Source organism: Mirounga leonina, unplaced genomic scaffold (assembly GCF_011800145.1).
Source record: "Mirounga leonina isolate KUSES-001 unplaced genomic scaffold, KU_Mleo_1.0 Mir_127, whole genome shotgun sequence".
NCBI classification, from domain to species: domain Eukaryota; kingdom Metazoa; phylum Chordata; class Mammalia; order Carnivora; family Phocidae; genus Mirounga; species Mirounga leonina.
In genome coordinates, this window is record NW_023270316.1 from 10232926 (window position 1) to 10254394 (window position 21469).

Here is a 21469-nt window from a genome sequence, read left to right on the forward strand (position 1 = left end):
GTAGGCTCTGGAGACAGACGTGTTTCAGCTCTGCTATTAATTAGTAAGACCTTGGGCATTTTTCTGTAAAATAGGGATAGTGCCTCCTTCCTCAGCTGTGAGGATTAAGTGAGTATTTATGTCCCACTCAAGAATTGTTTGGTTGCAAGGAACAGATCGTAGGCTCACAGGGAGCCTTTGCGTATAGTCAGACCTGCCAGGCAGCTATGCTTTCTTTGTCTTTCTCTCACTCTCTGTGGGCTGACACATAATTTCTCATCTTTGTTTCTGTCCATGCATCTGCCTCTGTTTTTCTCCTTGAAGGCTGGCTTTATTCTGTTTCTTGCACAGTGCCCAAATATGGCTGTTTGCAACTGAGTTTGGTGACCTCTCATTCAAGAGCTCTAAAGAGACTCACCAAGGAAACATCCAAAGATGGGTGTGAGGCTGGGAGACTATAGTTTCATAGTAGACCTCCCCAAATGGGAGATTGGCCAGAGGCAGCTGGTCATGGGAATGGAATGGAAGCAGCAAGTCCACTTAAGTGAAGTGTTCCTACAGTAGGAACCCAAAGTAATTTTCCCTTCTTAATCCCTTCTGAAGACTTTGCCTCGTCTCTGTCTACAAGAGCCACTGCTGAACACCCCTGGGAGCTTCATGGAGCGGGTGGAGAGGGACCTAACTTTTTGGCCATATGAGTAGTGGGACTTGACCTCAGGAGTTATTACTCAGGGATAGGTTCCCTACTAAACTTCGAAGTCTTGCAGGGCTTGAGAAGTCTTGTAAGGGCCAAATAGACCACTATGGTCTGACCTGAAGTTCAAATCACCCTGTATAGGATAGTTCCTTTGAAGAAACACCACCTAATTTCCTTGTATTTATAAGTGAATAATTTGTAAATTAGAGGCATTTCACAATATAATATTCAATCCCTTCCTTGCATTAAAAAGATTATGAAATAATGTGGAGACACAGATGGGAAGAATACCTCTGTATCCACCATTGGAAATAATAACAGCTCACATTTGTGGACCACCCCCTCTGTGTCAGCCACGCTGCACGTTCCAGGTGTTCAGTTATTTCGCGCTCACACATGCCACAGTTGTAGGTGCTATTGTGACCTCTGTGGAGGGAACAAAGGCTCCCTGTGACCTGTTTTGACCTCTGTGGAACAGATGAGGCACAGAGAGCTTAAGTAATTTGGTGAAGGTCACGTAGCTGGTTACTGACTGGGAAGATGGCACTTTCTACTCCTAGTGGCAACTTGTAACAATTATCAGTGTTTCGCATCCTGTCCACCACTGATGTTATCAGACTTTTACACCTGATGGTGTGGAGATACAACATTCAGTTTAGATCTCCCTGATTTACAGTCTGTGGAAGTTGAGCACTTTTTGAATAGATTTATAGGCCACTTTCTGTAGATTGCTTATTCATTCTGTAAATAAGCCCATTTACCTGTTGATTTTTTCCAAACGATTTTCAGAAATTCTGTGCAACTCTAAAGGGCGTATCACTTCTGTCTAATGGAGAAGACACTGAGATATTAGAAAGATATGTCTGAAATATTAGTGCTTGGCATCTGGATGCACACTCTACAGTTCTCCCCTCTTCAGGTGATGGTGCAGTTCTCTTAGGTGGTATTACCGAAACCATTTAGAAAGTGTCTTCAGTGTATGCTTCATTGTGCATCTCAGAAAAGGGAGAAGTGATAGTTGACTCTTTTCACATCAACCAGTTACTTAGCTGTTTAAACTCTATTTTAGCCTCAGCAGCAGCTGCACGAAGAGGTCACTCTCGTGCATGATAAAAAGTTCTGTTAAATGGGTCCCCAGCTGCGCTGTGACAAGCCATTTTTCTCCTGCCTCTCAGGTAGGCGTTTTCGTCTCTTGACAATTTGACAGATGTGGCCGCACAGTTGAGCCATCTTCCCAAACACACCCAGTGATCTATTACTGCAAAGAAAATCACTGACAAGAAAATGGAAGTATGCTCGAGCTCCGTTTCTCTCTGTAGCATCTTGTGCCTCCATCTGTAAAGAACAGAGATAATAGGCTCTAACCATAAGTAGGTCAAATGGTGGCAAAATTATTACTCTAGTGTTTTAATGCTTTCTGAGAACATTTCCATTGAAGGCAAAGATTGGGGGAGGTGGACTGTGTGATGTGTGTATTTTAAGTGATAAAGTGACATGCGAGGCACTTCTCAGACGTCTGTCTCGTTAATGAACCTTCCCAGGAACTGGCAGACAATCTCAAGAATTGATTGAACCCAGGAGAATTTAGCTTCCATCCACAAGCAAACCTCTGCTGTGCTTACAGACCAAGGTGACGAGATGGTGTGGCCCAGCTGAGACTGGCCCAGGAGAACCTGGGACGATTTGCTAAATCTCCCAGAGCCTCGGTTTGCTGACTTGAAAAATGGGGATAATGACATCTCTTGGGGGTTTGTAAGGATTGGAAATGATGCGCATAAAATGTCTAGTGCAGTGTGCGGGATGCAGTTGCTCCAGCCCTGTTTCTGCGTCTCAGCAGTGTCCCGAAGAGTCCAACAGACATGCGCCCACTTGTTCTCATGAGCACGTTGCCCCTCTCATCTTTTTTTTTTTTAAAGATTTTATTTATTTATTTGACAGAGAGAGGCACAGCGAGAGAGGGAACACAAGCAGGGGGAGTGGGAGAGGGAGAAGCAGGCTTCCCGCGGAGCAGGGAGCCCGATGCGGGGCTCGATCCCAGGACCCTGGGATCATGACCTGAGCCGAAGGCAGACGCTTAACGACTGAGCCACCCAGGCGCCCGCCCCTCTCATCTTGAAAAATCAAACACACCTCTCCCTGACCCATTCCCACGTAGAAACGGGCTGTTCCTGCCTCTCCAGAACTAGGATGCACCCCCATCATCCTCCCTGAGTCTGACTTGTCCACAATTCTGTCATTAATTCAGTCTTTTCAATTTCTTTGACTCATCCCCCCTCCATCCCAATCTAATGGCCCTACCTTCAAAATCAGGTCAAACAAAACTTCCTCAATACAGTGGTTGATCTCTGACGCCTCAGTTCAGTTTGGTCACTTTCTTCTCTACTTCTGGTTGCTTCCATTATAGCTTTCACATGATAAGTGCTTGGCAAATATTTGGGGGATTATATGTGAGTGTACACATACATGTGCTTTCATGTACAGAACTACACCACCTCACACACAGCAGACACAAATTCTCACCCTCCTGTTACGCAGAGGCCCATGACACCCCTCCTGGACACTGGGGTGTGCGGACACACTCCCATCTTCGTCTCTAAGAGCAGAACATAAAACAGCTGGCTTGGAGGAAGAGTTTTTTTGGGGAAAAAAAGGAATAAAAAGTATTCTATAAGAACCTGGAATGGGAATTAAGAACAGGAAGAATAAAATATCTAGAGCCAAAACAGCACAAACCAAAACTATAAGAAGGTAGTTAAAAAGCTAATTGAAAGGGCGCCTGGGTGGCTCAGTTGGTTAAGCGACTGCCTTCGGCTCAGGTCATGATCCTGGAGTCCCTGGATCGAGTCCCGCATCGGGCTCCTTGCTCAGCGAGGAGTCTGCTTCTCCCTCTGACCCTATCCCCTCTCATGCTCTCTCGCTCTATCTCATTCTCTCTCAAATAAATAAATAAAATCTTTAAAAAAAAAAAAAAAGCTAATTGAAAGAGACCTGTTATAGTCTTGAAACCATTTATGGCCAAATTAACTAAAGAGAGGAGCTGATTGTGTAACTTTTCAATTCTAAACATTTTATATATATAAATATATATATAGTATATATATAAAAAATATATTTATGTAAGTATATATATTTTATATATTTATATACATATATATTTAAATATACATTCTACATATTTATATATACAAATAGAATATATATACATTTCAAATTATAATTATATTTAGAATAGAGACCAGACATGATAAAAATAAGATAAAATTAATACTATTTTTGTTTATTTATCTATCTTCTGTTGATTAAATGGTTCGGTGTCTTTGATTTTGGGGCCTCATGGAAGAAAGAAATATTCAAAACATCTTAAAATTATTTGCGTTTCAGATTATCCCAAACTAAATTCCTATATTGTTGTATATTTTCATCTTCTAGTTTGAATAAGTCCCATGACTCTTCGATATTTACATTTATATTAACCAGGAGACATTTACCAACTTATGCCAGGCATTCATAATACAGTCTTGGGAGATGAATTTCCATCAAATATTTGTTACATTGTCACCTTTGGAAAAAATGAAGGGTACGTTGTTCTTCTTCTGAGCCTTGATTTTCTGGGGTTAAATATGCGGCCCTCCTTAAAGTCCTCAGCTAAGGTTTGAAATTGCTATGTATTTATCTCTGTCTTCAGCACAGTTAGTGCAGTTGAAGGGTTTGGAGGAGCAGTGTGACTCCCTCCGTGCCCTACAGCTGATGAAAAAAACGTGTCATTTCATAGTCAGTATAGTTCCTGCCTGTTTTTTCAACCCCTCAAATTTGTTTTTCTCTCTTTCCTCAATAATTTAAGTATCTCAAAATGAATCACCCACTTGAAGATACTATCTAGTTCAAAAATTCTTGTTTAACTCTGTGTTCATCAAATGTAACAACCTAAGCCCTTCACTGTGTCAGATCTAAAATTTGTTGAAAATGACCGCTATTTAATTTCATTTTCAAATTTGTGATTCCCCTCTTGAATTTAAAGCAAAAGTTTTATGTTCACTTGTCTACCAGTTAATACTAAAAATAAAAATAAACATATGAGTAAATTTGAAGTGATTCTACATATAGACATTTTAATTAGCTACAGGAATGTCCAAAGACCTTAAAATCATCATAGTGTAAGGTCCCCTGTCTAGCAGCCTTGCTGTGGACCTTCCTAACTTCTCACTAAAGTACTCATGAAGACAAAGAGAAACTCACAACAATACTGATAACTAAGACTAAGAAAGCACCTTTTGTGAAAATCTGGTGAGATTAGCTGGTAACTCTATGGCCTGTTGAACGCTAGTGAGAAAGTAGAAAATGTTAGCACCTGCAGTCTGGCATTTCACTTATAATTGACTGTAAGTCAGAATCAGAGGATCTGGGGAAGGGATGGTCACTATGGAGGCTTATTGCTGGAATATGTGCAGTAGCCTCATCGGGCAGTCATCACTCTGGGTCCTGTTGTGCCCAAGGCTGAATGGTGCAGCTCCTTGGAATATACAGATAGAAGATTATAGTACCTGAGAGGCACCTGTGTGGCTCAGTTTGTTAAGCATCCTACTAGTGATTTTGGCTCAGGTCATGATCTCAGGGTTGTGAGATCAAGGCCCGTGTTGGGCTCTGTGTTGGACATGCAGCCTGCTTAAGATTTCTCTCTCCCTCTCCCCATCTCTCTCTCTCTCTCTCTCTCAAAAAAAAAAAAAATTACTTGAACTCAAATGTCCTAATTTGTTTTACTTACTTCACATCAATACATCTAAAAACAGGATCAAGAGTGAGAGGGTCTATGTGAGTGCCCTTGGCATTATGAGTCATGATGGGTCTCTAGGTATCAGAATGGGATGATACATATGTCATCCAGCCTCGAGTAACAAGGAGGTGCCAGAGAGCTGGGGCAGCTGGGCATGGGGCAGTGCTGTGCTTGCAAATGTTTAAAATGTTTAATAGCCCTCTTGACGTGGAAGAGTCCTGACTGGTAGCTTCTGCTAATTCCCATGGTGTGCCCACTATGGCCAATTTGAGGTTAACTGAACATGAAGCTGGGGAGAGATTTACACAGTTGCAGCTCCAGCACACCACACGTGGGGCCAGCTGTGTTCCCCAACCACCTTCAATCAAGATGGCATAGAGAGAGAGAGAGAGTAAAATTTTTGATAATCCCATCTGAAGCACCTAGTTTCCAAGGTCACTATAGAGGAGAAGAGAGAAAGAGTTTGGAGGAGGCACGCCCTTTCTTAATTGTCCCTTTCAAAATCACACATCACTTCCATTCCATTCCGGTGATGAGAACCACTCTTACTGCCCCACGTCGAGGCTAACAGGCTAAGTAATGTCATTTAGCTCTGTGCCCGGGGTGAGGAAACAGGCTTGGTTAAACAACAAGCCCCCCCCCTAAAACTTAACAGCTTATAAAACAGACACTGATTTTTGCTCATGAATTTTTAGCTCAGCTGATCCTGGCCGGGCTCGTCCTGTATTTGCAGTCAGCCAGCATCCTCAGCTAGCTCGTCAGCTAGCATCTCTGCTTCGGGGCCGTGGCTGACTCTCGGGGTAAAGGGGATGGTGGGGCCCATGGGCTCCATGCAGCAAGCCTGCCTAGAATGTCGGTGTGATGGTCCACGGAGCTGCAAGAATAAGTCTCAACCCCCGACTATTTTCTGAATCTCTGTTCACATCATCTCTGCCGTTGTCTTGCTACCAACACAAGCCACATGGCTAAGTCCAGAGTCAGAGTGGGAGGGCGCTGCCGAGGCTGTGGCTGCAGGGACGTAGATGCTGTTCTAGCACACGCTAGAAGAAATGTGACTAGCTGACTTACTAGCCTAATAGTCGGTCCTTCTTAGTGGCACTTCTTTTCCACTGGGCATGCATTTACTTTTCGTTAAAATCTTGTTTGCATCACACAGTGGAGCTGGCGTTTGAAAAATATTAATAACAGTAATAAATACTTGTGTGGCAATTTACGATTTAACCTCTAACCTTACTCTTGCAGAGTAGAGTGAAAGATAGGCTCATGCTGGCCAAGAGATGAAAATACCTTAGGAACCTCCTCTTCCTTCTTTCTACAATTTGACTTCCATGTTTGGGAAGTCCCCCAGCTTACTGTCCAGGAAAGAGAGCAACCCGGTCAGGGCTTGACCTATTCACGGATATCACAGACTTTCATTACCTTCGAGGGAAGTCACTTGTGGATTTCCGTCTATCCTCTGGCTCTCCAGGGGCAGATGGGAAAGGCAGAGTTTCTCAGGACATCTACTGGTTCTGTTTTCAGTCTTGTTATAAATACATTCGCTTTTTTTTTTTTTAAACAATTCTCTATATCAGACAGCATTATTTTATATATTGATTTTAGAAGTAACATATACCAGATGTCTTCTAAATACAGGAAACGAAAGATGCACCACTTGCACATGAGAGATGTATTTTAGGTTTTATGTACTTGGTCTTTAACACTGTGTTCTTGTTCTTATGCTCATGGCTGCATATGCAAGATGGTTTCTGAGAATATCATTGTGTAATTGCATTGTTCTCCAAATATGTTTATTTTGGACAATTAAAACAGTTTTTAGTACATGGTTGATACAATGTACAGTGCATGAAATTTGTTTACCAAGGTAGGATATTTTATTCTCTCAAGCAGCAATTTAAAGAAAGATTTGATTTCTGAGCTGTACTATTCATTATCCTAATTTATCCTCATTGTGGCCTCGAAGGCCACAGTTTTGATCTGTTGAGTGTTTGCCTACAGGGTCTTCAGAATCTTTAAGGCAGTGTTTTATAGGCAAAATTACTGAACAAATTAATAGAAATAACTCCAATGAAGCACTCAAGCTAAAAATGGGATAGCATAAGACCTTTCTAAAAGTCTCTACACCTTCACGGTTCCTCTCAAGATTAATTATCTCCTTGGCTTGATTTCTCGTATTGTACCTTCTTACCTTCCCCATAAGCAACTGATTCTATCTCTACCTTTAAATGCTTAGAGTGTTTTCAAATACAGTAGTAATAATAATAAGAGTCCTGAGCGCAAGACGTTGGCTATGTGTTAGACTCTATATTAAATAGTCTCATTTCTATTCATGTTACCACCTAGAGATGTAGGTGATCTCAAATTCGTTTCTCATATACAAACACTAAGTCACAGAGAGGTTCAATCATGCACAGAGTCAAGATTTGAACTCAGTTCAGCCTGTCTTCAAACTGATATTTTTCCCCACCCTGGAGATTTTACCCCCTTCTGTGAGGAACAGGTCATCTTCAGCTTTCAAATACAAGGTTCACAAACTTGTTCCCTCTATTTAATCACAAACACTTAGTGAAGGAGCTGCTGTTCGTTCTTCTTTAATACATAGAACAGCGTCAGAAGCATTTTGACTGCTTATTAGAAGGCAAAAGAGCACCTACTTTGGACTCAAAACATATGAGGCTTGCTTTCTTTCTTTTTTTCTTTCTTTCTTTCTTTCTTTCTTTCTTTCTTTCTTTCTTTCTTTCTTTCTTTCTTTTTTTTGAAGATTTATTTATTTGACAGAGAGAGACACAGCGAGAGAGGGAACACAAGCAGGGGGAGTGGGAGAGGGAGAAGCAGGCTTCCCACTGAGCAGGGAGCCCGATGTGGGGCTCAATCCCAGGACCCTGGGATCATGACCTGAGCCGAAGGCAGACGCTTAATGACTGAGCCACCCGGGCACCCCAAAACATATGAGACTACTTTCTAACTCTATGAGTTTGGAAGTCTACTTATCCTTACCTTGTCCTTTCTTCATATGTGAAAGGAGGTAACAAAACATCTATCACACAGGGTTGTTGATTAAATGATATGTTTACATCAGCACACAAGATGCTAGGAAGGAAACTTGCCACAAACCAAGCACTCAAATGGTGGTCTTGTTTTGATAATACATCTTGGTGTCAGTTTGAATTGAGTGAGGATCCCTATCCATATTTGGTGTAGACTTCACAGTCTCTTGAGAACATTCCTTTCGTGGTAGGACTCAGAACTAATAAAAGAAAAGTGACCTTTCTCATTCTTCTGTTTGAGTTGGGACTCAGCATCATGCTGCAGACCCATTGTCTCATTACACGTTCTAAAACAGAGTAAGGTGTAAACCTTAGTTGCCATAATGAGTTTACATTTGTAGTAATAAAGTTTACAGAGACCCCTACTGACGTATCACCTTGGGTGGAGTCCTTTGGTGAGGTAGAATTCTGTAGCGCTAGTGCTGTATGCAGTCAGGCTTCAGAGGAGATGATTGAACTGGTGTATGTCAAAATCACAAACAATATTTGTATTAGATTCCTATTCTGCTGGAACACATTACCGCAAACTTACTGACTTACAACAACATATTATTTATAGTTGTGTAGGTCAGAACTCCAAAATGAGTTTCAGCTGGCTAAAATGAAGGTCTCAGGAAGACTGCATTACTTTTGGAGGTCTAGGGAAGAAATAATTTTCTTGCCTTTTCCAGATTCTAGACATCACTTGACTTCATGAAAGAGTCTGTGATGGGTCTTCATAAAACTCGCCCCAAATGATTGAAAAGCCAACACATACTTTGTTCTTCATAAACCTGGTTTAGTTGGGTTTTAATCTTGGAGTTGAAGAGTGGGGGGAAGGTAGGCATTCATTTTGTGGTGGTGTATCCTAACATATTACCATAATATTCCAGCAAGTATTGTTCTATTCTATTCAGTGATTATAGACTTTCAGAGTCATGAAATCCTGAATTTGTGAAAACATTTATAGGTCACGCAGTTTAAACTGCTACTCAAGGAGTATCCTCTACAACAGAGCTTCTCACACTTTAATATGCACATTAATTATTGGTGACCTTGTTAAAAATGCAGATTCTGATTCAGTAGGTTTAGGATAGCGCCTGAAAACCTGCATTTCTTTTTTTTTTTTTATGAATATATAATGTATTATTTGTTTCAGGGATACAGGTCTGTGATTCATCAGTCTTACACAATTCACAGAGCTCACCATAGCACATACCCTCCCCAGGATCCATCATCCAGCCACCCCATCCCTCCCACCCCCCCACCACTCCAGCAACCCTCAGTTTGTTTCCTGAGATTAAGAGTCTCTTATGGTTTGCATTTCTAATACGCTCCCAGGAAACTCCTGGTCCAGGGACCACACTTTGAGGCTCCTAAGCATTCCTGACAGATACTGCTGCTTTGGGGATGGTTCTGTTATAGTCTTTTCTTTGTATTTTGGTAATTCCAACTGTCACATACAATTGGTTTTTCTTGGATCAAAACCAAACTAAAAATATATGTAAAACTTGTCTGATTTTTTAAAAATATAAACCAAAATCACATAGCAATTGAAGGGAACCATAAAAAGTTGAATGTGTATACAGGATCCAAAGAGTTTTATGTTACATAGAGAAATATATACATAAATGTATAAATACATATACACAAACATGCATATGTGTGTTCATAGGTGTATATATATCCACATCCATGTTAAATAATTCTGAAAAATCTCAAGTTATATAATATTTTGTGGAACTGACTCAACTTTAACATTTCCCTTTACATTAATTTTTTTTAAGATTTTTTATTTATTTATTTGACAGAGAGACAGTGAGAGAGGGAACAAAGCAGTGGGGAGTGGGAGAGGGAGAAGCAGGCCTCCTGCTGAGCAGGGAGCCCAATGCGAGGCTCGATCCCAGGACCCTGGGATCATGACCTGAGCCGAAGGCAGATGCTTAATGACTGAGCCACCCAGGTGCCCCGATTTTTTATTTTCTTATATAAATTAATGTAAAAGGAGGGCGCCTGGGTGGCTCAGTCGTTAAGTGTCTGCCTTCAGCTCAGGTTGTGATCCCAGGGTCCTCTGTTCGAGCCCCATATTGGGCTCCCTGCTCAGCAGGAAGCCTGCTTCTCCCTCTCTCGCTCCCCCTGCTTGTGTTCCCTCTCTCACTGTGTCTCTCTCTGTCAAATAAATAAGTAAAATCTTTAAAAAAATAACATAAAATAAAAAATCGAAGGGTATAAATTTGTACTGTCCTATAGATATAAGCATGAGTCTAAATGTGATGTTTCTAGCCCTCTGCTTAATTAAGGAAACTGACAGCCAGCCAACATGGGTTGGATTGAATTGAGCTGAAGTGAATCATATCACTAGCTCTCACGTCAAAGCTAGAGTTACTGGTTCTAATATTCAGATTTAGCTACTGCACATACTGGTCACCTTAATTCTTATTTAATATTTGAAAGTTACTACTTTGGAGAAAGTCAGCTAAGCTGTGGTGATTATAGTGTATCAAAATCCATTGTAAGTGATTATTTTAATGACTCTGTACCAACAAGGCCATGTAGACATTCAGACAAAAAACAACCTAATTATAATGGCAACACCAAAGGAAGCTGTGGCAGTTACAAAACCAATTTAAAAGTTTTTTGACAGCCGTGGCTAAAAGCTTTGTTTGGATCTTTTAGTAATAACAGTTTACCTAAGACACAAATCCACAGCTAAGGAAAATAGAGAGAGTTGTGGCTTTTCTGTCATGCAGATAAAGTAAAACTCCGTTGAAATATTTTTAATAGAACATTATGTTGAAAAGAGTATAAGAAAGGAATAATAGTTATGGAATGTAACTCTCACAAGAGACCAAATAACAATACAAATTCTAATGAGAGTAGAAATGTGCTGGCTGATTTGCTTATCTGTCTTATGAAGGTCAGTTTCTGCAAGCAAATTGGTGTGCCTTTAAATATGTTGATTGGCAGTCCTGGGATTTGATTTTGTATTACCTATAAAGTCAAAGGCACATGGATGTAATGCTTCCATACACAGACCCTTACTAAATATCTGCTTTTCCAATAGCTCCGACATCTCTCAAATTATTAGATCTTATCACCTTTATTTATCTCCCTTGGTCCTGGACTCCGTCAAATACACAGCATAATTAATTCTTTGACCTTGGGCAATTAATCTCCCATTCCTGGACAGAAAAAAAAAATGCCTGGATTCACAGAATTGCACTTTTATTGCAAATCTTTGTAGAACACTTATAATATGCAAGCACTGCTCTAAGCGCTTTACAAATATTGACTCATTTAAAATGGTAACAACCTTTGGAGTGGCCACTGTTGTCTCTACTTTGCTGATGAGGAAACGGAAGCTCAGAAAGGCTTAGCTAACTTGCCCAGGGCTGCAGAACTTGTATGTGTCAGAATCTCCACTCCATGCAGTTTGGCTCTGAGCCCATGTCCTCAGTGACAAGTGCAGGGTATGGAAGGCCGTGTGAAGTCACATGCGTGGATGCATGAGACAGCAGCTCAGAGGAGGTAGCCCTGTTTCTCTTTTCCCATCCCCAGGTTCTACTTCAGTCAGGTGCTTTTAGTTGCCAAAATTGAAGAATTCTCAGGTCAGATCAAATGGAAGGATCCGTGCCCCTATGTGCCAAGAAGAAACAAGGCCTCCATGCGTGGTGGCGCTAGTCTCTGGGCAGTTGGTGCCAAGGGATGTGATTTAGTGGTTTGTTGTTACGCACTCAGGTCCTTTCCATAGGCCAGCTTCTCTCTCCTTTTTTTGCTGCCCGAGGCCTTCAGCCTGTACTCTCTCCTTTTATATATTGTCTACCCCACCATGGATGGACTTCAACAGACTTGGGTTTGGAGCCTGCTTCTACTGTGTACTTGCTGTGTGATCTTGGACAAATAACTTAATCTCTCTGAACTCACTGGAAAAACTGAGGAATATATCCTGCTGTGTAGGGCTACAGTGGAGATGAAAAGAGATAAAGTAAAAAACATACTTATAGTATGGCCTGGAACGTTGTAAGCATTGAATACATGCTAGCCATCATAATAACAGTCATTATTTTTGAATGCCTAATTATTTCACCTCAGTAGAGGCAGTAGACTTGGGTCCAAATTATGGGTCCACCTGCAATACTTGTGTGACAGCAGGGAAGTTATTTAACTCTCCTGAGCCTCCATTTTCCTCTCTATAAAATTGGGGTAACTTCCTAGAGCGGTTTCTGTCTTTGTTGAGAGTGTATCTGTTTTGCCTCCTCAGCAAATGATGCGGTCGTCTGTGTTCCACATGTTCATTCTGAGCATGGTGACTGTGGATGTGATAGTAGCCGCGAGCAACTACCACAAAGGAGAGAGCTTCAGACGGCAGTACGACGAGTTCTACCTCGCAGAGGTAAGCAGCCCCTTCGGAGGCAGATCAGTGTTCAAGGTAAAGGTGAACCTCAGGTGGTGCCTTTTAGAAATACGAAAATTAACATAAGTTCCTTAATTACTTGACTTTGACCAAAGCTGATTCATTGTCTGCTTCTTAAATGTTTCTTTGGTCACTGTGTTGCCTGGCTCATTTTCTGTCGCCCTCGGACTGAGTGACTTCCCCACCGTGTCACATTGCCAAGGTAACTCCTTTGCACCCGCTCTTACTCTTTTGAGCTTGCTATTTTCCTATCCACCTCTCATTTTCTCTCCCTGTCTCATGTTGTGTTAGTCTGTTTCCTACTAAGTGTAACAAGCACAGATTGAGAAGATTGTAAGTAAGCAAGTCAGCTCAACAAGACCAAAGAGAGGGCAGGAGGGAAATTGAAAAAGATAATACAATAATTTCTGTGCTAGAAACAGAGATGTTACCACCTGCACTGAAGACACCAGGTCAGGAGCAGGTAGGTTTAGTGATTAAAGAAGCATCTTCTAGCATCCTACATACCATACTAGAGTTTTGGAATAGTACTTCTTATTGACTGAGTAACTTTGTTAATAGTTGATTCTTAAATACTTTAATGACATCCAGAGACCACTTTCTTATTGTGAAAAATTATTTCTAAAATACATCTCAGAATTCAGTGATTACATATTTATGGAAAATTGATTGACATATAACTCTTTAGAAACCCATTTATCTTTTAAATGAGGTATGCATATACAGCTGAACTACACTTTAAGAAATCCAATATATGAAAAAATAAACTTAAAAAAAAACAGAAAAAATAGTAATTTGACTATTTTTATTATAAAAGCATTTTCCATGTTAAAAAAAAAAATCAATTTGCCATATAGTTGAGTTCTCTAAGATATCCAGAATTCCTCCAGTACATTTAAAAATGGATTTGGTTAATAAAAATTCAATTCACCTGCACATAAACTTTTCAGAAAAAGAACTGATGGCATATACCTATTGAATGTTTGCATCTATGTGGGTATCAAGAAACTTTTAAGGAGTCACTTATGAATTCCCCTCTTCATGGAGGTTTGTTGCCTGTAACAAAATATCATTTATATTAAACTTCTACTGTGATGTTATGCTCCCTAATTGCTATGTGGTATATGGAGCTTATAGTTTAGCAAGAAATATAGACAGTAAACAATAAGTGTTTTATGCTGTGGAGTACCAGTGACAGGAGCTCATGAAGACATTATATCGAGCCTGACACTTGAAAAATGGGTATAATTTTGCTGCAGATCCAGCACACAAAGATTGGGTTGTCATTAAAAGCACAGGGAAACATGGACCAATAGTAATTTTTGCAGGTGAATTTCTAAAGCAAGGATAGAACATTGAAGGAATCCCAGTCAAGTGATTGCTGTCTGAAGTAGAAAGCAAGGTCTATATCCAGCCTGATAACAAGACTATAAAATGGGAAGGTGTGGACCCTGTGAAGAATGCAAAAAAAAAAAAAAAAAAAAAGCAAATTAAAGATACATCAATTCCAATCCTGAAGACCCAGCTGAGGCTACAAATTCATAATCATACCAATTTAGACAGATCTGTGCCTTTTTTAGTCTTTGCGTAAAGGGGAGAAAGGCAACAATTAGACTGAGCCAGCTCTGGAGATTTTCCAGGCTGGTGGAGCTGAGAGAGGTAGAGAAGGTAAGGTTTTTTGTTTTGGTTTTGTTTTTTGGGGTTTTGTTTGTTTGTTTGTTTTGGTGCAAAAAGGTGGTTTTATTAAAGCCCTGGGACAGGACCTGTGGGCAGAAAGAGCTGCTGCCCCGGGGTTATGAGGGGTGGCTGATTATATACTATGGGGTTGGGGGAGGTAAGGAAAAGGGAGGTTTCAAAAGGATTTTCTTATGTTAAAGAAGACTCACAGGATACCAAAGACCTTGCCATTGTCAAGTGAAGGTTGTTTTTCCTTCTAGCAAGGCATTAACATTAAGATAGTTGGGAGCTTCCTGGAGGAACTTTACACTCTGCCTGCTTCAAGTATCTGTCAATGGCTGCAGGATTTAGGATTTCAGAATAATTCTGGATAACTAAATATAAAATATGGAGTGTTATATGGATGTGATTGGCTCAAACATAATGATGGAGTCAAGGCAAGATGTCAAGGAGCTATCAGACTAAGATGTTGGCTGAAATCTTCACAGTGACATTGAAATCATTCAGTGTGAGGCCCGTTCTTGGGGAAGGAGCATAGGCAGGGGCATACAGGAAGGACTGATGGAGAGATTAATAGATGGCAGCCACAGGGAGAGTCAGATGAGAAGGTATCTTAACCTGATGGAATACACCTCAAAGGAGTGTTGAGGAGTAATAGACAGGGCATCTCTTCCTCATCCGTATGCTATCCTACATGGGCCATGTGGGATACTGGAGCATGAGCATCCCCTTCTGGAAAGGGCTGTGGAGGAAGGCATGCATTTGGGACAGAATCAGCTGAGGCAAGGACATAGGAAACAGATTCAGTGAACAGGGATAAGTCAGCAAAGTTTTTCTTAAAGAGCCAGATAATAAACATCATGCGCTTTTCAGGCCACATGCTCTTTATCTCAGCTACTCAACTCTACCATTGTTGTACAAAAATGATGTACAAAATGAGTGTGGGCTCAGTATGGTGGTGTTCCAATAAAACTGTATTTATAAAAATAAACAATGGGCTCAACTTTGGTTTAAGCTATAGAAACAGAGAATATGTCAACTAACATCTTTATGTGTTAAATTCGAATATACTAACAACAATAATAGCTGCCATTTGGGGGAGATTCTATTATGTTGCCAAGTATTTTAAAGGACTTCATTATCCCATTTAATTCTTAAAATAGCTGTAGAAATTTGAGTGTATGGGCTATCGTGATTCAGTATTTAAGGCAATAGCATAATATAATATTTTGGAAAGTTTGTTTTTAAAATAGATCACAAATGGCCCTGAGCTTTCAAAGAAGTAATTTCTTGAGTTCCCACATATTCCAGGATAACCTCAAAAATCCAAAATAAACTACTCTACCCATTAGAATCAACTTGCAGTCTAAAAAACATCCTTTCTGCATAAATTAAGCTGCTTTGCTTCTGTTGTATAGCTGGAGACCAGTTTTGCTACTTTGGACTAACTAACCTAAATTTAAAATTGGTTAAGAAACAGGAAAAACTTTTCTTTGTTTTTTTAGGCTATGTATAAATGTAAAAAGGTGAATTTACTTTCTTTTGTAAGAGTTTGCATTTTTAATTCTGATCTAAGATAAAACATTGTTAGTAATAGTATACATAAAATCACATTTTTATAATGAACATAATTATATTTTTAAATGGATATTCTCATTCTCTTAAGTAATAAAACTTAAACAGCACTTTTGTATTGTTATATAAAAATATATAAATATATAGGTGTATCCATTAGACTGTATGTTTAACAGAACCTTATCAGCACAGTGTTATGCACAGAAGATTAACAATTTTAACAAAATTCCTCTTTTAAGAAAGTCACAAATTGATGGGAGAGCTAGCACAATGAAGCAAGCAATGAAGAACAGCATTTCTGGTCAGGAGAAAGGTTTACCTTGTTTAGAACTCCAGGATGTCTCTTTGGTTTCCTGTTTTTCTTTTCTTTCTTTTTTTTTTTTTTTTTTAAGATTTTATTTATTTATTTGACAGAGAGAGAGGAACACAAGCAGGGGCATGGGAGAGGGAGAAGCAGGCTCCCCGCTGAGCAGGGAGCCCGATGCGGGGCTCGATCCCAGGACTCTGGGATCATGACCTGAGCCGAAGGCAGACACTTAACAACTGAGCCACCCAGGCGCCCCTGATTTCCTGTTTTTTATGGCAGCTATCTGTTTGAAGCAGAAAGTCTTTCTTTTTTTTTTTTTCTTTTTTTCTTTTATTATGTTAGGTTAATCACCATACATTACATCATTAGTTTTTGATGTAGTGTTCCATGATTCATTGTTTGCGTATAACACCCAGTGCTCCATTCAGTATGTGCCCTCTTTAATACCCATCACCAGGCTAACCCATCCCCCCACCGCCCTTCCCCTCTAGCACCCTCAGTTTGTTTCTCAGAGTCCATAGTCTCTCATGGTTCGTCTCCCCCTCCGACTTCCCCCCCTTCATTTTTCCCTTCCTACTATCTTCTTCCCTTTTTTTTTTTTAACATATAATGTATTATTTGTTTCAGAGGTATAGATCTGTGATTCAACAGGCTTGCACAATTCACAGCACTCACCATAGCACATACCCTCCCCAATGTCTATCACCCAGCCACCCCATCCCTCCCACCCCCCACCACTCCAACAACCCTCCGTTTGTTTCCTGAGGTAAAGAATTCCTCATATCAGTGAGATCATATGATACATGTCTTTCTCTGGTTGACTTATTTCGCTCAGCATAATATCCTCCAGTTCCATCCACGTCGTTGCAAATGGCAAGATTTCATTCCTTTTGATGGCTGCATAATATTCCATTGTATATATATATATACCACTTCTTCTTTATCCATTCATCTGTCAATGGACATCTTGGCTCTTTCCACAGTTTGGCTATTGTGGACATTGCTGCTATAAACATTGGGGTGCACATATGCCTTCGGATCCCTACATTTGTATCTTTGGGGTAAATACCCAGTAGTGCAATTGCTGGGTCATATGGTAGCTCTATTTTCAACTTTTTGAGGAACCTCCATACTGTTTTCCAGAGTGGCTGCACCAGCTTGCATTCCCACCAACAGTGTAGGAGGGTTCCCCTTTCTCCGCATCCCTGCCAACATCTGTCATTTCCTGACTTGTTCATTTTAGCCATTCTGACTGGTGTGAGGGGGTATCTCATTGAGGTTTTGATTTGGATTTCCCTGATGCTGAGTGATGTTGAGCACTTTTTCATGTGTCTGTTGGCCATTTGGATGTCTTCTTTGGAAAAATGTCTATTCATGTCTTCTGCCCATTTCTTGATTGGATCATTTGTTCTTTGGGTGTTGAGTTTAATAAGTTCTTTATAGATTTTGGATACTAGCCCTTTATCTGCTATGTCATTTGCAAATATCTTCTCCCATTTTGTCAGTAGCCTTTTGGTTTTGTTGACTGTTTCTTTTGCTGTGCAAAAGCTTTTTATCTTGATGAAGTCCCAATAGTTCATTTTTGCCCTTGCTTTCCTTGCCTTTGGCGATATTTCTAGGAAGAAGTTGCTGTGGCTGAGGTCGAAGAGGTTGCTGCCTGTGTTCTCCTTTAGGATTTTGATGGACTCCTGTCTCACACTTAGGTCTTTCAACCATTTTGAGTCTATTTTTGCATGTGGTGTAAGAAAACGGTCCAGTTTCATTCTTCTGCATGTGGCTGTCCAATTTTCCCAACACCATTTGTTGAAGAGACTGTCTTTTCCATTGGACATTCTTTCCTGCTTTGTCGAAGATGAGTTGACCATAGAGTTGAGGGTCCATTTCTGGGTTCTCTATTCTGTTCCATTGATCTATGTGTCTGTTTTTGTGCCCGTACCATACTGTCTTGATGATGACAGCTTTGTAATAGAGCTTGAAATCCGGAATTGTGATGCTACCAGCTTTGCTTTTCTTTTTCAACATTCCTCTGGTATTCAGGGTCTTTCCTGGTTCCATACAAATTTTAGGATTATTTGTTCCATTTCTTTGAAAAAAGTTGATGGTATTTTGATAGGGATTACATTAAATGTGTAGATTGTTCTAGGTAGCATTGACACCTTCACAATATTTGTTCGTGCAATCCATGAGCATGGAACGTTTTTCCATTTCTTTGTGTCTTCCTCAATTTCTTTCATGAGTATTCTGTAGTTTTCTGAGTACAGATTCTTTGCCTCTTTGGTTAGATTTATTCCTAGGTATCTTATGGTTTTAGGTGCAATTGTAAATGGGATCAACTCCTTAATTTCTCTTTCTTCTGTCTTGTTGGTGTATAGGAATGCCAATGATTTCTGTGCATTGATTTTATATCCTGCCATTTTACTGAATTCCTGTATGAGTTCTAGCAGTTTTGGGGTGGAGTCTTTTGGGTTTTCCACATAAAGTATCATATCATCTGCAACGACTGAGAGTTTGACTTCTTTGCCGATTTGGATGCCTTTTATTTCTTTTTGTTGTCTGATTGCTGTGGCTAGGACTTCCAATACTATGTTGAATAGCAGTGGTGATAGTGGACATCCCTGCCATGTTCCTGACCTTAGGGGAAAATCTCTCGGTTTTTCCCCATTGAGAATGATATTTGCTGTGGGTTTTTCATAGATGGCTTTTATGATATTGAGGTATGTACCCTCTATCCCTATACTCTGAAGAGTTTTAATCAAGAAAGGATGCTGTACTTTGTCGAATGCTTTTTCTGCATCTATTGAGAGGATCATATGGTTCTTGTTCTTTCTTTTATTAATGTATTGTATCACATTGATTGATTTGTGGATGTTGAATCAACCTTGCAGCCCAGAGATAAACCCCACTTGGTCGTGGTGAATAATCCTTTTAATGTACCGTTGGATCCTATTGGCTAGTATTTTGGTGAGAATTTTTGCATCCATGTTCATCAAGGATATTGGTCTGTAATTCTCCTTTTTGATGGGGTCTTTGTCTGGTTTTGGGATCAAGGTAATGGTGGCCTCATAAAACAGGTTTGGAAGTTTTCCTTCCATTTCTATTTTTCTATTTCTATAGTTTCAGAAGAATAGGTATTAATTCTCCTTTAAAAGTTTGGTAGAATTCCCCTGGGAAGCCATCTGGCCCTGGGCTTTTGTTTGTTGGGAGATTTTTGATGACTCCTTCAATTTCCTTAGTGGTTATAGGTTTGTTCAGGTTTTCTATTTCTTCCTGGTTCAGTTTTGGTAGTTTATACATCTCTAGGAGTGCATCCATTTCTTCCATATTATCTAATTTGCTGGCATAGAGTTGCTCATAATATGTTCTTATAATTGTTTGTATTTCTTTGGTGTTCGTTGTGATCTCTCCTCTTTCATTCATGATTTTGTTGATTTGGGTCATTTCTCTTTTCTTTTTGATAAGTCTGGCCAGGGGTTTATCAATCTTATTAATTCTTTCAAAGAACCAGCTCCTAGTGTCGTTGATCTGTTCTACTGTTCTTTTAGTTTCTATTTCATTGATTTCTGCTCTGATCTTTATTATTTCTCTTCTCCTGCTGGGTTTAGGCTTTATTTGCTGTTCTTTCTCCAGCTCCTTTAGGTGTAGGGTTGGGTTGTGTATTTGAGACCTTTCTTGTTTCTTGAGAAAGGCTTGTATTGCTATATACTTTCCTTTTAGGACTGCCTTTGCTGCATCCCAAAGATTTTGAACAGTTGTATTTTCATTTTCATTGGTTTCCATGAATTTTTTAAATTCTTCTTTAATTTCCTGGTTGACCCATTCATTCTTTAGTAGGATGCTCTTTAGCCTCCATGTATTTGAGTTCTTTCCAACTTTCCTCTTGTGATTGAGTTCTAGTTTCAAAGCACTGTGGTCTGAAAATATGCAGGGAATGACCCCAATCTTTTGGTACTGGTTGAGACCTGATTTGTGACCTAGGATGTGATCTATTCTGGAGAATGTTCCATGGGCACTAGAGGAGAATGTGTATTCTGTTCCTTTGGGATCGAATGTTTTGAATATATCTGTGAAGTCCATTTGGTCCAGTGTGTCATTTAAAGTCTTTATTTCCTTGTTGATCTTTTGCTTAGATGATCTGTCCATTTCAGTGAGGGGGGTGTTAAAGTCCCCCACTATTACTGTATTGTTGTCGATGTGTGTCTTTGCTTTTCTTATTAATTGGCTTATATAATTGGCTGCTCCCATGTTAGGGGCATAGATATTTACAATTGTTAGATCTTCTTGTTGGATAGACCCTTTAGGTAGGATATAGTATCCTTCCTCATCTCTTCTCTTATTATAGTCTTTGATTTAAAATCTAATTTGTCTGATATAAGAATTGCCACCCCAGCTTTCTTTTGGTGTCCATTAGCATGGTAAATGGTTTTCCACCACCTCACTTTCAATCTGGGGGTGTCTTTGGGTCTAAAATGAGTCTCTTGCAGACAGCATATTGATGGGTCTTGTTTTTTAATCCAATCTGATACCTTGTGTCTTTTGATTGGGGCATTTAGCCCATTTACATTCAGGGTAACTGTTGAAAGATATGAATTTAGTGCTATTGTATTGCCTGTAAGGTGACTGTTACTGTATATTGTCTGTGTTCCTTTCCGGTCTATGTTACTTTTGCTTAGAGGACCCCTTTCAGTATTTCTTTTATGGCTGGTTTTGTGTTTGCAAATTCCTTTAGATTTTTTTTTTTAAAAGATTTTATTTATTTATTTGAGAGAGAGAATGAGAGACAGAGAGCACGAGAGGGAAGAGGGCAGAAGGGGAAGCAGACTGAGCAGGGAGCCTGATGTGGGACTCGATCCCGGGACTCCAGGATCATGACCTGAGCCGAAGGCAGTCGCTTAACCAACTGAGCCACCCAGGCGCCCACAAATTCCTTTAGATTTTGTTTGTCCTGGAAGCTTTTTATCTCTCCTTCTATTTTCAATGACAGCCTAGCTGGATATAGTATTCTTGGCTGCATATTTTCTCATAG

General features: G+C 40.0%; 1 protein-coding gene across 1 annotated transcript in view; it reads left to right on the plus strand.

Annotated features, from left to right (window-relative positions):
• NALCN (sodium leak channel, non-selective) overlaps nucleotides 1-21469 on the plus strand; it is a 295448-nt gene that overhangs the window by 103736 nt on the left and 170243 nt on the right. The window contains exon 10 of the mRNA XM_035003104.1: nucleotides 12735-12866. Within this exon, the coding sequence (XP_034858995.1) occupies nucleotides 12735-12866 (132 nt within the window). The remainder of the gene's footprint in view (nucleotides 1-12734; nucleotides 12867-21469) is intronic.